Source organism: Telmatherina bonti (genome assembly GCF_933228915.1).
Source record: "Telmatherina bonti genome assembly, chromosome: 19".
Lineage (NCBI taxonomy): Eukaryota > Metazoa > Chordata > Actinopteri > Atheriniformes > Telmatherinidae > Telmatherina > Telmatherina bonti.
Genome location: NC_136617.1, coordinates 10,420,501 through 10,437,009, shown reverse-complemented (window position 1 = coordinate 10,437,009; position 16,509 = coordinate 10,420,501). Strand labels below are relative to the sequence as shown.

At 39.7% G+C, this 16,509-nt stretch overlaps 1 protein-coding gene across 2 annotated transcripts; it reads right to left on the bottom strand.

Moving 5' to 3' along the window:
- Nucleotides 1-627: 627 nt before the first annotated feature.
- On the bottom strand, nt 628-15,858 carry LOC306769658 (voltage-dependent calcium channel gamma-4 subunit-like; the record flags this gene model as incomplete). 2 transcript variants are annotated; one of them, XM_079258346.1, is made up of 5 exons in its annotated part: nt 628-1,469; nt 2,778-2,918; nt 4,839-4,922; nt 10,385-10,636; nt 15,828-15,858. In XM_079258346.1, 5 exons carry the CDS (start codon nt 15,856-15,858, stop codon nt 628-630), a joined length of 1,350 nt encoding a protein of 449 aa, XP_079114472.1. The 2 variants fall into 2 exon arrangements, with proteins under 2 accessions (XP_079114472.1, XP_079114473.1); XM_079258347.1 differs by having other exon boundaries at nt 10,385-10,612.
- Nucleotides 15,859-16,509: the final 651 nt, after the last annotated feature.

Sequence of the window (16,509 nt, the reverse complement as noted above, 5' to 3'; positions counted from 1 at the left end):
TCAGCGTAATTACTCCTAACACAGAAATAAATGGGCTCACAGTGTGGCAGCATCCTCCCATGTGTGTGCTGTTAGGTTACATATGGCTGGGGTCGTTCCCCGTAGACCAGGCGTTAAGTAACTACTATCAAACTGGAATTGGTGACCAGTTCGTCGATGGATGTTGTGCCATTTTCCTCCTTTTAACAGAAATTTGACACAGCTGCAGCTCATACATCTGACCACGTTTGGGATGTTAAAACGTGCCGAACGACAACATATGTCTCAAATCGGGGATTCAGCGGTGGTGAGATAGAAACAGATGTCTACGTGTGGTAAAGTAGGATTTTTCAGGTTCAGAACTCAAAATAAAAAAGGAAGATTGTCCTAAGACACTGATTCCACCATTGCTGCACGATCAAAGCACAAGTTTTCAGTGTTTAAGGCAGTTTGTAAAGCACTTGCACATAGCGTCGGGTGTTTCATGACTGTTTATGATAACGCTTGTCTCTATGGCAACGAGATACCCCCGGCTCAGTGACAGACATGTTAGATGTTGAGATGTTTCCTACACATTGTCAGCCCTCCTGCCCCAGCCCTCCCATTGGTTTCCCTTTACTCTCAACCTCTTTCTCTTTGAGGTTCATTTTAAACTGGCGTAGTTTTCCTGTTCAGGGTATCTGAGTTGCTATCCCTGTCCCTTTTGGCTGTGAGGCGGTCCAGGGTTCCCACGTTGCCCCTGTCCCGCTCCATGGTAGCTGTAGATATTGGGGCTGCCTGGGTGGGTGCAGCAGCTGATGTGGAAGTATTAAGCGGTGCTGCATTCTGGGCTACAGCTGCCGCCGCTGCGAGGTTGGACTTCGAGTGGGACGGGAGGGTACCGCTGCTTATCACTGCACCTCCGCCTGCTCCGCCGCCGCCGCTCGAATCTTTTGGGAAGTAGTTGTGCAGCTGGTAGAGAGTGGCGCGGTCCACCGTGCCGTAGAGCGGAGGGGCGCCTCCTCCAAGGCTGCCGAGCTTGGAGTCTCTGGACAGGGTGTACATGGAGATGTCACCGCCCCCGCCGCTCCCTCCGCTGCTGCTGTGGTGTGGGTTAGGAAGGGTGGCCACAGAGAATGGCGGGGCAGATGGCGGCAGGCTGAAGGTCTTGGAAGTTCCGACGGGCGAGTTCTCCTGCGAACGAGGCGGGTCGGTGGAGCGGGAGCTGGAGCGGGAACGCCGTCTGAAGCGGTAGCTGGGCAGACGGAGCATGGCGTGAGTGGTGCTCTTGAAGAGGTCGGTGCGAGAGCGGCAGCGTAGCTCCTTGTTCTTCTCGATGTAGATGTTGACCGCCAGGACGCCGACCATCTCAGCCAGGATGAAGGAAAGCCCACCAAAGTAGAACGACCAGCCGTATGAGTAGTGCCACTTCTTATCCTCGTCCTTCTTCGGGGAGATGTCGCTCAGCGCGGCGGAGATGTACACAATCACCCCGATGATGTTGCTGAGGCCTGGGGAGAGACACACTTTTAATTTGCTCCTCTGATACAAACCAGCCTGCAGATTCACAAATTGTTTTGCAGGCACAGGCGGAGGAAGTACATGCTTTCAATTATAGATAAGCGGCTTGCACTATGTAATAAGTCAATAATAAAGTCAATTTGTGCAGAGCACAATAAAGCTGCGGTAAGTTCAGAAAGAAAGATCAGTTCCCTCATGTCTGCTCTTGTTCGAGGTGTTTAGACTTTTCCTCAGTCCCTGTTAGTCACTTCCGTTTTCCCACGCTGTCAGACCACCTTATTCTTGATTCTGCCATCACTCTACCGGTGCAGCATTCCTCTTGTCTGCTACTTTGCAAGCCAATCAGTCTGTTCCCAATCCTCTCATAACTCACTTCCATTCTGTCACCCTCTCTTCTGACTGCTTTCACTAAATCCACCTCCTCCTGATGTTTGCCACCGCTTCTCCTGTTCTCCTTCATAACACCTCCAACCATGAGAATGTCAAACATTTGTATTAAAGTTGTTTGGGCATCACTATATTTCATTCATTCATTCATTTTCTAAACCTCTTAATCCATTCAGGGGCAATTTAGAGTTCCAATTAACCTAACATGCATGTCTTTGGATGGTGGGAGGAAGCCGGAGTACCCAGAGAGAACCCACGCATACACGGGGAGAGCATGCAGACTCCACACAGAAAGGCCACTGACCAAACCTTTCCCCAGCCAAGGATCGAACCAGTGACCTTCTTGCTGTGAGGGCATCACTATATATAAACCTTAATTCAGTGTTTTTCAATCACAGTGCCGTGGCACACTAGTATGCTGTGAGAGATTATCAGGTGTGCCCTGAGAAATAATCAAATTTCACCTGATTGGTCTAAAAAGCGGCTCTGTGTTCATCCAAAGAGGCCAAGGTGAAAGATAATAAAATTCCTTTTTCTTGTGTTTATTTTATTTCTATTCAAGACACACAAGGTTACTTTATATGAATAATATGGGCTTTTTAAAAAAAAAGAAAAAAAGAATTAAATCACAAATTTTTCGGTTTGTGGTGTGCCTTGTGAGTTTTCAGTGAAAAAAGGGCTCAAAAAAGATTGAAAAACACTGCCTTAATTTTTAGTTGCATGGCTTCTTATGTCAGTTTTACATTGTATTTATTTTATTAAAAAAAAAAAAAAAGAAAAGAGAGACTAAACAAAGGTAAAGAGGGGGATAAACTGGAAGGACAAGGTTTAGGATAGGAACACCTGCGAAGGTCAAAATGCAAAGATTGAACTTGAAAATGTATAAAAACACAGCAAACCTGTCCACTTACCTGCTGCTACAAAAAGAATCCCTCCACCAAGAATGATGTTCCTCTTGCTCTTGTAAAAGCCGCTGGAGGCAACACACACTCCACCCAGGAGAAGCAATATGGCGCTGAGGATGGGGAAGATGCTGGAAGCTCTAACCACACCTGCACACAACAGCAGACACATCAACCTTTCAGCTGCACTTTTCTGGGATGAAATGTTACTGAAACCTGCCAAAACACAGCATCTGCTAAAATGTTGCTAATGTCATCAAATGCATTATGAGTATCTGTAATGCCTTTCCTAAGTCTAAGCCTTTCTATTGTCTCAGAAACCAGGAAAAAAAAAAGAAACACATCCTGTTCATTTCTTGTTAAAGTGAAATCTCAACAGACAGCCAGGCGCCACATCTGGCCTGCTGTTCTGCAGAAGGTTGCATTATTTCAGTGTCCTGGCAAATACAGATGCCACTGCAAAGCGTCAGCAGGAGCAGGAAGACATTGCAGAGGATTAAAAACGCTGAAGAGCTCCAACTCGGGCAGAAACGGGGGAAAGTCAGCGTTCACATGTTCAAGGTGACTTTCAGTCCGTTTTCAGTTGTTTACCTCAAAATGGAAAGATAAACTCCTGATGAACAAATTCAGTTTCCTGTCGGACACGTCAAGCAGTGATTGCAACTGATTTTTATCTTTTTTTTGTTTTTAGCTTTTTATTTTATTTTAACAGAAAAAAAAGGCCTGTTTGGGGGTTTTTCACCACTTTGCACAATGTTCAAATAATGGATTTATAGTTATTCTTATCATTTGACCTCTGGAGTATTCCAGTACAAATAATTAACACAGTAATGAGCTTAGTCTTCTTTTTTATTGTTGAGGAAATAAAACTTTAATGTAATAATGAAGAAAAAGAAATAGTTAATTAGCCAAAATAGGAGAAAAAAGCTTGATATTTGATATTTTGAGCAAGAATAAGCAATTCCCCATGTCAACTTTACTTACTTTGTAAATTTTACTTTGTAAATTAGATTAGGAGCAAAAAGACAAAACAAAAAAAATTAATAAAAAAGGGATTTCTTTCATTAAAATAGATTATTTACTTGGGGTGGGAACATCAAATTAAAAAAAATCACTTTTTTTTTTGCTTTGCAATTTTAAAAGCTTTTTTTGTTAAAAAATTAAATTTTTGTCATTTTTATTGATCTTTTTACTTCTAGGGCAGTATAACAACAGAATGATTGGCTACTGTGTTGTTTTTTTTCCTAATTGAAATGATGAAAAAAAAAAAAAGAAGACAAGCAAAAAAGTAGTTTTATACATTTATTTTGTTTTTAATCTACAAAAATCATCAAAATCGAATAATTGTGAGAATTGCAATTTAAATCGAAGCGGCACCCAAAAAAATCAGAATCGAATCAGGACAAAAGCATATCGTCACAACCCTATTTAGTGACTGTTTCATTTTTCATTATCAAAGCAAATCAAGCAGATTTCGCAGCGTTCGGAGTAGCTTCGTGGTTCAGTCAGTGTTCTGAAGCAAAGCAGACATGGGGGCTTAAGATAGCATCACAGCCCCCTTTACAGAAATAGATGGATACCTTTATGTAACATATAGATGGAACATATAGATCCAAACTTTTTAAGCTAAGAGGTTCAGAGTCTGCTGTCACAACAGAGGCGGGATGTGAAACCTGAACCCTGCACCGAAAATAATCCATTAGTGAAGGCTGTTCTCAAAAAAAAAGAAAAAAAAAACCTTCTGCACACCCCCAGACTCCCAACCCCATGCACCTGGGCATCACACACATACACTGCACACACACACACACACACACACACACACACACACACACCTTCACGAACACTTTGCTCGAATCTGACATCCATGCATTGATGTCCGCCCACCATCCCCTTCTGTCCTCTCTCTATCTGCGTGTGATGAAGGCTGCTGTGTGTGTACATGTGTTGTTCAGTGTGCAGAGAGTGTGTGTGTGTGTGTGTGTGCCCGTGAATTGTTATCTAACATCTCTATGTACATTTATGTACGTGTATGGATTGTGTATTTGTAAGTTTGTGCGTGTTACTCACGCAGCAGATACTCTGCAGCATCTTGGTCATAGTCTGCGTCGTCTGGGAAATGATTGATCTGTGAACACACACCTCTCTTCAAGCCTGAAAACAAGACCAAGAAGGAGAGGAAAGACGTTGAGGAAGAATTTTTTTTGCAACTTAAGATGCTGCCAATTTGTCAAACACGATGACACATCTGTTATACAATCCACACAACTGAGACCTGACGCACATGGTGTCCCTCAGTCTTGATTTGTTATCGACAAAATGGCAGTACAGTACGATATGATGTCAGCGTGAGAAGGGGAGGAAAAGAGAGGAAAAACATGGCTAAAGAGGGTGAAAAGAGGAAGATTAGGTAGAGTGGCAGTGGAGGGGAGGGAAGAGCAAACATATGTGGAAACAACCAACTCTTCTGGAAAGAACATTTAAAGATGGTTTGGGGGGGAAAGAAGTGATGTGGGAGGATAAAGCATATGGTGGAAGAGAGATAAAAGTCAAGGGAATTAAAACAGGGGGAGAGAGAAACGATGGAGACGGAAAACAAAAAAGCGAGGAACCTTGGAGATGCTTTGACGATACTAATGAACTGATGAAGGGAGAGCAAAACAATGCAAAATGGAAAGAGCGAGACAGGCCTGAGGTGGAAATGTTTCCCAAAGAACAAGGAGGTAACAAACAGATGTGGTTAATCTACAGCCAAGCAATAAAATGACATTCAGTCGCGCTTTGAGCTAAAGGCTACCACATACACAACCGAATGACATTAATGCCAATATTTAGACGTAAATGCAGAATATAACAGCAAAAACTTATTTATCAGATAAAAAACACTCCATATGAGGGATGTATCATTTCTATCAAAATTCTCAGGAAGCATGGGATTTAAGATTTGGTTAAACACACAGAAATGCTAAATAATTATGTGTGATTTTTGTAATTTACAATTTTTACCATGATAACCATGACAGGCTAGATTCTGCTTACGTTCCTGGACAGCTTGGGGACAAGTTTCCCACTGCCTTGTGCCTGGTTTAACAACAACAAGGCAAAACTTTAAGAAAGGGCTGAAAATTTGAGGACATAGCGATCTGCCCCTGTTACAAAGTTATGCTCAGCTCAGCTGAAGAAAATAAACAAGTGTAAGAGCACACACACTTAAAGTGACCAGAGAGGAACTGACATTTGATAAATGAACCCTTTAACTTTCACACCAACAAAACAGCAAAGCAAAATGTTTCTCTGTGTTTTTTCCATTTGTTTTGAACAAGAATAAAAAGAATAAATTGGTTTTTTTTAGCAAGTAGTTGAGCTGATAAAAAGAAGAAGTTAATAATAATATAATAACAGTGAAACAGTCAGAATTTGAAATATTTGTGTTATAATAAACTCAGCTTGGGTTTTACACACTGGTCACTGCAAATTTACTTCTACCAAATGGTAGACCAGGACCCTAAAGGGTTAACAATGTCACAGCCATAAAGTAAGTTTTAATAATTACATTCATATAAACGTATATATGAGGGCTTTTTTAGACACTGTCTGCTCTGCACTGGGAGCACTGGTTCAACTGGTCTTTCTGCACCTTGTTTCATTTATGTCTGTTTGGCTTTAAAAGACACACCACTCTTTGTGTAGCTAAAATTTCATGGTGGAAGATTTTACCAGTGCTTTTCTGGTATGTAAAATGGTAAATTATATTTCCAAAAAGCAAGGAGGTCATCAGCCATTCCATGTCCCAGGGCTCGACTGCTAGTTAAGGTGGAATCTGGCTGTTCGTCCTAAAGGTCCCCCCATACCCCCACCCGCCCCCAAACACTTTTTGGCTATTGAATGAGTTTTTACTGATCTTAAATCATCTCAATGGTCTATCTTACGTTTTGTTTTATTTTACTTGGTATGTTTATTATCTCCGCCAAGTAGGTTGTGACTTTACCGCCGTTTATCTGTTTGTGTTCAAGATACCTTAAAACATCATGGATGGATTCCCATTCAATTTTCAGGAGTTATTGGAAATGTAAAATAGAAGAACTGATTTAATTTTGGTGCTGATCCAGATCATCGTTTGGATCCAGGAACTTTTTAAAGGCCTTGGCAGATGTTTGTGCTCTACAAGTGCTTTTCTAGTTTGACACTGTATTTCCTGTGATATATATTTCCTGTGTAATGTTTGGTTTTGTATTTTTGGTTTTTTTTAATGTCAAGGTAAGATATCCTGCGCAATCTGTTTTCTTGTTCATTCTTTTTTATTCTTACATACATTAGTCTCATATTGTGCAAATAAAAAAAAACATTAAAATAACCATAAAATACAAGAGGTTATTTGAATGTATTCAAGCAATGTACTGTTAAGAAACTCTGCTTAGTAAATCCAGGTACTGGTGTCACATACCAGCACAAGAGAAACTTAGCTAGACATTAATCATGATTTAAACTCGACACTACAAAACCAAGGGAGATGGAGAAGCTTGTTGAACGCTTTTTAACAAGACCAGTGGTGTATTTCTACAGAAAATCAGCACCTAAACTTACTAAAAGTAGGTTTCAACTCAACCACACAGTATCTACAAACAAACATAAAGTGTTCAACAACCAAAAGGATCATGAGGCTCAACAAGGATACAAACTGAGTGAAACTCTTTAGTTTGATTCTGCCACTGACTTCTAAATGCAACCGAGTTGCAGAAGTCCGAAGGTTCCTTTTTAGGATTCTGATAAATCATCATCATGCTTAGCCGCCATGCTTCTCCACAAACACTCTGTATGCAATATGAACAAAATATGACTTATCTTGCAGCAACATCTGCCTTATGCTGCACATGTGGGTGCTTAATCCCCCATCCATGTGTCTCCTATCTGGCACCAGCATCTGCCTTGTCTTTCACCAGAACACAGCATGCACATTCTATATTTGGAAGTTCGAAGGGTCCTTGTATGAGTAATTAAAGAATCAGGACATTCTGGTTTGACGCATTTCAGCTGAGTTTATTATAACACCACTGTTTTTTCTAAATCTCGTATTCCACCTTACATAGTTCTATTCTATTCTATTCTACAGTCATTTAGCAGACGCTTTTATCCAAAGTGACTTACATATGAGTGAGAACACCACAACCACGAAATCAAACAGTAGAGGACATCGTAGGAAGGTGCTGGTGGACTGTCCACTTGGATGCAGATCCTTGTATGAAGTGCTACAGGCTTCTTTTTTTTTTTGGGATAGTTGGGATCATACAATAAAAATAACGAGGGTCACACACTTGGTAGTTGACTTGGTTTGGGTTAGGACTATGGGAAGATGGAGGTGTGGACTTTCAATCTCCTCCACATTGCTTACAAAGTCACTCTGCAGATGTCAATCCACACATCTGATTCTTGAGGCTGAGAACTGCTCGATTACTTTAAGGCTCTGAAAGGTTGGTGATACTTCTGACCAAACACCAGTACGTTCATACCAACTGGGAGCTAAAATCCAATACTCCTATCATAATTCACATCTCTCTGTACCCAAAATGTAAAACTTATACTTGCAACTGATGAAATGTTGCCACAATTTAAAGCGGTGCTATTATGGTATTTGGAGTTTTCTGAGCTTTCTACAGTGTTACAGTGTTGAATCCTCATCAGACATGTGAACGACACTGTTTTTCATCACCTAAACGCATGTTTGAGTTTGAGTTTGAGTTCCAGCACTCTCTCCGTTCGGTTTCCATGGTGACGAAAAACGCGTCATTTTAGAGAGTTTTTTCTACTTGGAAATCCTTGTGACGTCCCGGGGGATAAGGTTCGGTGATTGGTTACCTTCTACTGGTTAACAAGGGCATGTACAAATACATCAGGATGGAAAACGTGGGATAAAGTTATTTCCAACGATGGCTGGTGAGTTTACCAAAGAGAGACATCCTGCTGCATTCCTTGCTGTGGGTTGCTGTTTTCCACTTCGTTTTCAGGGTCTGATTCAGGTTCCAACATGCAGGGCTGTATGCTATGTGTTGACATTGTATTTTGTTTTTTTATTGAGTTCATATGAGCCTAATCCCTCTGTTTATGAGATGTTACAATGATGGCGAAAGCAGGTGTGGTGCGCGCTCCCTATGTAGCGCAGTGGCGGGAGGCGGGGCTTAATGTGGAAGAGTCTCAATCCACTCGTTTTGCCCACAGGCTGATCTGACAGCGTACGGAGAGGGTCGGTCTGAAGTAAATAAAGCCATTTGTGACAATAACTCCATCAATCCCAGCCCTTCTGGTCTCAGAAATAAAAATAAATTAGCCTGAAATCCACATAATAGTTCCATTTTAAGGCAAAACAAGCAACCAAGGTGGTATTTTTGATAAAAAAAATAAAAAAAACAGACTAAAATTAAACTGACCAACACAACGCAGCTAAAGTCAAGCACTTGCATGTATTAAAGAAACAAAGAAATAAAAAACAAGCATCAGAAACAATCACTGATTAAATAGCAGACATAAGCTAAATGTAAGGGAAACATATTTGAATGTGGATATACTCTGTGAGGCCAGTCACATCAAGCAGGCTATAATTTCCTCTCAAACATAAATGCTCTTTGTCCCTCCTCCTTTCTGAGCCCTCTGTATACGTGCTGTGTTCAACTTAAGAGGCTAAAAATATTCCTCCATGCCATCGCTAAACTGCAAACCGCCCTTCCTGTGTTATATGACAACATGAACCATTTCCCTATGCTTGTACTTCTAATGTATATTTTTTGCCCATGCCGGCCATTTTTACATGATTAACATTAAGATTCTGCATCTACGTCTTCTATCATTAACAACATATTAAAAACAGTTTGAACAGGAGATTTTAAACACACACCAAAAATTCAGCCAAAGAACAAAAAACACTCCACTAAGGAATCCAACTGTCAGTAAAAGTAAAAAAAAAAATCTCATTTAATAAAATGACCAAGCAAGATCAAACTTGAAATTTTTCTCACAGCTGACGAGATGAGTATATGCAGTAGATGACTTATCATTTTTCCTTATCATGGTCCGTCTGATCCTTCAGCACCACAGACAGCGCAGTGCTTTGCTCATTGTACGCCACGACTCGTCCATGATTTTGCAATGTGATGTAGGCCATTTAATCATTATCACTAACCTGTCACATTAGGTTTGTACGAATATTCAACATGTTTAAACACACCTCTTTGTCCTGCAGGCTCCCCCAATGAAAGGCCGAGGGGTGATGGACTCTGGCTTTGCAGATTACACCCAGGAAAGGGGGCTATTTTCCCCTTTTTCCCACATGAGGATGGCTTTTCCCCCAGAATATGTGAACTCAGAGATTAGACTGCATAAACTGCCATCTAACCTAATGATGTCTGCTTCTAATTTAATCAACTGTGCCACCGTTTAATTGTAAGAAACTTGTTTTTCTGTGAGTTTCTGGTCTTTATAACGGTGACGAGCACACACTGACCTCAGCAAGCCTCCAGTGACGAACACGTCAGAACACAATTACGCATTTAACCCCAAATGTATTGACAGGTCACCTTAAACACACACAAAGGCAACTGTGCATTCAAACACTCCAGAAGCTGTACCTTCCAGGCAGCAGATCCTCCAGAGGCCGGAGTGGGTAAGAGCCCCGGGGTCTTTCTTGTCCTTATTGTTGGATTCCTCTTGGGATGAGTTAGCCGTGCTGTTGCAGATGAAGGCCCGGGCATAGAGCCAGTAATCCGTACCAATGGCCACTGTCATGAGGGCAAAGGCGGCGAATGCTCCCATGGTGGTCAGCAGCACCTGAATGCCTCGTTCACACCAAACCATTGCTGGACGGGGAAGGAAACTGATGTCTGGAAGAAAAAAGACAAAAGAATAGTGTCATCAGTGCCTTTAGTTATAGTTTACACTGTGAAAAAATACTCAAGAGCTGAAAAATACTACATAAAAGCAGTAAAGAAACTACCTTAGATATACCAGGGTTAAAATTTGGTTTGTACCTTTACTTTAACATGTGATCTTTTCTTTTAGTCCAGCTCTTTAATGTGTTATATTAAATAACAGTTAAAAACAAATGTGCAGTAGAATACTAAACTATTAAAAGAACTGAACATTAATTTAAGTGTTTAGCTTTTTGTAACATCCCATTTGGGTAAAATTATGATGAATTTGGCATTGTAACATAAAATGTAAATACATTTGCTGTCTATTTCTATAATAAATAATCTGTTTCCCCATATTTGAAAAAAATATAGAAACAAATTAAGAATAATACAAAATAAATGTAAAAAGAAAACTCATTTTAATGAGACTGCTTATTATTTTCGCTTATCTATTTTTTAACTGCTGTAATGTTTTAACTTCTTATTTTTTAAATTGTTGTATCTCTTACTCGTTTAACTTCAGATCTCACTTTGCATTTCTTCATATGTTTTACTTCTTTGTTCAGCACTTTCTTGCAGCTGGCGTTGTGTTAAAGTGCTCTATAAATAAAGCTGAGTAGAGTTGAGCGGAGTTTAGTAACACTTCAATTTTTGTGTATGTTTTTTACAGTGCACTGCAAACTACGCTAATTATCCGTTAGTTGCCATGTTGAGAGACAAAAATGAGTGCACCTTCTACAAAAGTTGTCTTGAAAGGACATTATGTAACAAACATAATGTCCAAACATGACCTTAAGACCAGCAGGACTTCTGCTGGGACTGCCTGCAACTTTACCCACCCAGTGGTCTGTATTGATAAATCCCTCCATCATCCTTTATGATGTTTTCATTAAGCTTGCTATTAAAAAGAAGCCAGAAACTAATGATAGCATAATTACAACTAAAGTAAGAAAAAAAAAGAAAATCTCTTCCTTTCAGTGTTTGGACGAAAGATGGACTTAATTAACTACCATCACAATTTATTCATTCAGATGTTTCTTCAAAGGCTAAATGCATATGAAGCTAAAAAAAAGAAGTTTCTTTCATTTTTTTAATGTAAATGCTATGTGACCATTTCTTTTGAGGCATTATTTTACGAGCGTGTGGGTGTCTGTGTGTGTGAATATATCCTGTATGCGTATGACAAGTGGGTTTGGGGTCTGCAGGTCTTTATGGTTAAAATGTTTTTGTTTTCTTCAATAAAATTTTAAATTATGGATGAAAAAGTGCTCTGTAAATATAGATTTATTGCTGGATTTCACCTGCAATTTGTGCACTGAGTAGTCAAATTCATGCATTCATAGAACTACTGTAAACATCTGGTGGGAGCATTTTTTAGGGTTGACTCTTTCCATTGCTCTCTTAGTGAGCAAACTAATACAGTTTTATAATGAAAAACACAACATCCACATCCTAAAACACTGAAAAATTGTCAGGAATATGCAGCCATATATGAATGAACTGCACACCCTACATATAGACAATACAGAAATTAATGAAATAGTGTTGCAGTTGGATCATAAATTGTTTTAAATTTACAGAGAAGGCCTTTCTGATGAAAAATGTAAAATGCATGCTTTTGCAGATTAGTTGGCTTTCTCCGAGGCATGCCAGATTTGGATTGGAATTGGCTGCAACATTACTAGTATCTGAGAGAAACTCAGGGGATTTTCTTGAACAGAAAACAGTTTATCACTGCCCCTGATTTGGCCCTCTAAATTAATGTGATGTTTAATAAATTATTGGGATGTTTATAGCTTTCTTAAATTCATTAGTTTTGATTCTGATTTTTCTGTTGTTTTCATTAGAGCTAGCCAACATTTGCATTTTGTGAATTTTACTTTTAGTACCTTTTGTCATTTCTATAACCCTGTTGTAAAAGACATCTTTGCATGTCAGAATATGCAAATTCACACAGAGATAAAGTTTAAAATGACCAAATTTTGAAATAATTCCTCTAAAAATCAGGACTTGAGGAGAGACTAGCATTGAGAACATGCTAATAAGCAGATTAAAACTATCTTGGAGGATTTGGATGAAGTTTGGTACAGCATAAGAAGGCATCTATTTAAAAAAAAAATGGGGAAAAGCTGAAGATGACACACGGCTGATATAAGGAGCAGAAAGCTTGATCTGGAGGTGGGAGGAAGGAGGGGGAAATTGAGATTTAGCACATCTGTTGTGCTTCAGGAAACAAATGAAAGTGACTGTGCAACTCAATTTAACCGTTTAGCTCCTCATCGGGATCTTAACCATTGAAATAAAGCTAGAAAGCAAGTGCATTAAAAGTGCATGAAAAGTCAATTACCATTGTGACAACCCTGAGCGGCCATATCAACTGATGGCATCCCAAAGAAAAGGTTAATGCAAGCAATCAATTGCACAGAGAATAGGAATATCAATGTGGGCTTTTGAACTATTTGGCCAATTCCGCTGCCCTGTGGAGTGTTTCTATGGCAACAGCTCCCAAAATAAAGCACTGGTACTTCTGACCCTAGAAGTGACCTGGCTGTTGGAATATGCATAAGGTAAGTCCCAAAGTGAGCACAGGAAGACATCACAGCATAGGCAAGTGAAGTAAAACTAATCAAGTAGAAGAAAGTAATTGCTCTTTTAATAGTTTTTTCACCTACATGGAGGAATTTAATCCTACATAGTAAACCTAGGAATGTTCCAGTCTGATTTTATGTACGAGACTGTGCTCCCGCTCAAGATGTTATTTGATTCATCTGTATTTCCATCAGAATACACCTCAGGTACTGAGATGGCTCACCTCTGTTGGTTTTGATCAGCAACAACAGCAACATTCAAAGTGATGCAGTTAGCTAATGGCTAAATAGCTTGTTTGTCCCTGTCTTGACATGCTATTTGTCCATAATATAGTCAGAATATCTACTAAATATACTCATACTAAACTAAAGTGCATTATGTAATACTGATTCTAAGTTGCTGAATGTATTTCTTTTCGGTTGGCATGGTGCTTAGCACTGTGGCCTCACAGCAAAAAGGTTGCTGGTTTGATCCTCGGCTGGGGTGAGGTTTGGACAGCGGCCTTTCTGTGTGGAGTTTGCATGTTCTCCCTGTGTATGCATGGGTTCTCTCTGGGTACTCCAGCTTTCTCTGACCATCCAAAGACATGCATGTTAGGTTGATTGGTTACTCTAAAATTGCCCGTAGGAATGAGTGTGAGTGGTTGTTTGTCTCTGTGTGTACCCTGCTTTTCGTCCGAAGACTGCTGGGATAGGCTCCAGCTTCCCCATGACCCGTCATTGGACTAATCAGTAAGGTTGGATGGATAGTATTTCTTTTTGTTTGTTCTTAATTTTTTTCATTTTATTTGTTTTATTTGTATTTCATCCTATCATTTCAGTTGAACTCTGAATCTGATCAATAAAAGCTTGTAAACTTCAAAAAATGATTAGGATGAAGTTATCTGGTCCAACCCCTCTTTGTCTATAATAACTAAAATACTGGTACATTTCCAGCATTTCATCAACAATTGGCAATACATTCATGCTGAATGTATTTATGTGTGAGTGTAGTAAAGGAAGAATTATTAATTTTACATTTTCTCATTCATCGTTTCTATGATATATTTATATTTTGAGATATTGTCAGAAAGTCTCATGAAATTATGAACTTATTCTGCAGCCAAGAGTAAATTTGAAAATGTCCACGCCCATTTATCTTTCCATGCGATCACATCCACTTTCCACATCATCCTATTGTTCATTAAACATAAAACGAGTTAATAGGAGGCCGGAGGAGACCGTAGATGGCACTAGACTACGCAAGAGATCACTAGCTTCAGCTTCCACATCCTTTTCCACTAATGCTAGCCTGTTCTCCCTTTTTTTTTTTTTTTAAACCATTTACAGGCACAAATGCTGTGTAGAAAACTAGAAATAACAGCTGACTGCACAAAACAAGCACAGTTGTTATGTGGGACTAAATGTTTGTGAAATGCTTAAGAATCAACATAATGTTAGAATAAATTTATACTGAAAGAATGTATTTAATCATTTTTATTAAATAAAGAAATAAAACCAAAACTTTAGAACTGGTGGTATTTGAATGAAAAAAAAATAGGAAAAAATATTCTAAAGAGTAAAATCTGCTATGCAAAAATACATAATTTATGAAGACAAACAAGGTTTATTACTTTACAATACGTACAACCTTTTACCATTAAAAAGTATTACATGAATGTTTGTCATGAATTTTAAGAAAAAAAAGAAATTACAGTTTTTAACCAGCCTGTTTCATTCTGAAGTTAAACAAAAAAACCAACAACACTAAACAGCAACAGGCTTCCTCTGAATTCACATTGAGCCAGGAACATTTTCCTGAACCATTAAAATCTTCCTTTAAAGAACAATACAATAAATAAATCCTCATATTTCAAAGTGATCCATTTACGGATACTTTTACAAATTTACTATAAGAGATGCTTCATTGATCTGCCACAAAGCCTGCATAGTTATTATGCTTGTACTCTTTGTACACTTAGTACTATACATATATTAGAAGTAAAAAAAAAAAAGGGCCAGGCAGGTAAACATGCTTCATGTTGCAACACTCAGTTTAATTAGCTGGTTGTTCGTGTTATTGTTCATACTGAAACATGATAAAAATATTTTTACTGCTAGAAATGTGATCTTCTCATCTGTGCCGACAGCAGGAGATGACACAACCCTACTTGATCCTGGTTGGCTAACCTTTTGAAAGAATATTGATCGACGAAGGCTGGTTTGTAATGTACAACTGAGAGGAGAAAATCTGTTTAATCAGACACGGTCGGAAAACAAAACATTATTCCATTTCTTTCCTTTTTGCCATATCTGATCTAAACATGGGCAAACATTTAGCTGGGTTACAGCAGTGCATGTTAATAGAAAGCCCTTGTTCTCTGGATTCAGACATCTGGGAACATCTGCACTCTGGTGCTCTTGTCCATACGGCTGGTTTCCTGCCTGACTGGTCATGAAAATTAATTTCTAAACTTGCATATGTATCCAGTATGAGTCATGTGTGTATGAATGTAAGCGTATAAGAGTCGACATGTGTAGCCCATTGGTTGTGTGTGTCAGAGCACATGCACATGCCTGTGTGAGTGTGTTACCTGGGGGCATGTTTCTCCCTTTCGTCTCCATGTCCTCTCCCCCCTGCTGCTGCTGTTCTTCTTCCTCGTCGTTGAAGAGCTCTCCGTATCCCCGGTCCGAGCCGCCTCCATTCACCGTTTCTCCTTCTCTTTTCTCGCCCTCTCCCCCTTCCCTTGCTCCTTGGCCACTTCTTCTCTTCTTAACCCTTCTCACTTCCTCTTTTTCCTTTTCTTTTTTTGTTTTATACCTTGAGCACTCTGCCGCTCCTTCTCAGCAAGTGGTGGATACTTCACTCTGCGTCCTCGCCTCTCATTGAATTGTCACGGCAGTCATCTTAGCAACTGAGGCAGGCGAGCTGGAGTTGGTGGTGAGGAGGTGGGAGCAGAAGAGAGAGTGAGAGAAAAGACAGAGAAAAGAGAGGGACGGAGGAGAAAAGACTGGACGGATGAAGGGAAGAGAGCTCAGCCTGGAGGAAGGAGATGAGAAGATTAGATTAGTGGTGAGGTGAGGTGGGCGGGGAATTCGATTAACAAACGTGACATGGGTCTTGAAACCGGGAGGAGGTGGGGAGGGGGAGCGGGGTGCTCCTCTACAAACACATCTCACACACAAAACATGCTTCCTACATGAGTTTTTCTTTTCTTTTAAAAAGTGACACAAACAGACAAGCAAAACCTGATGCTAATGGCAGAAACAAGCCCC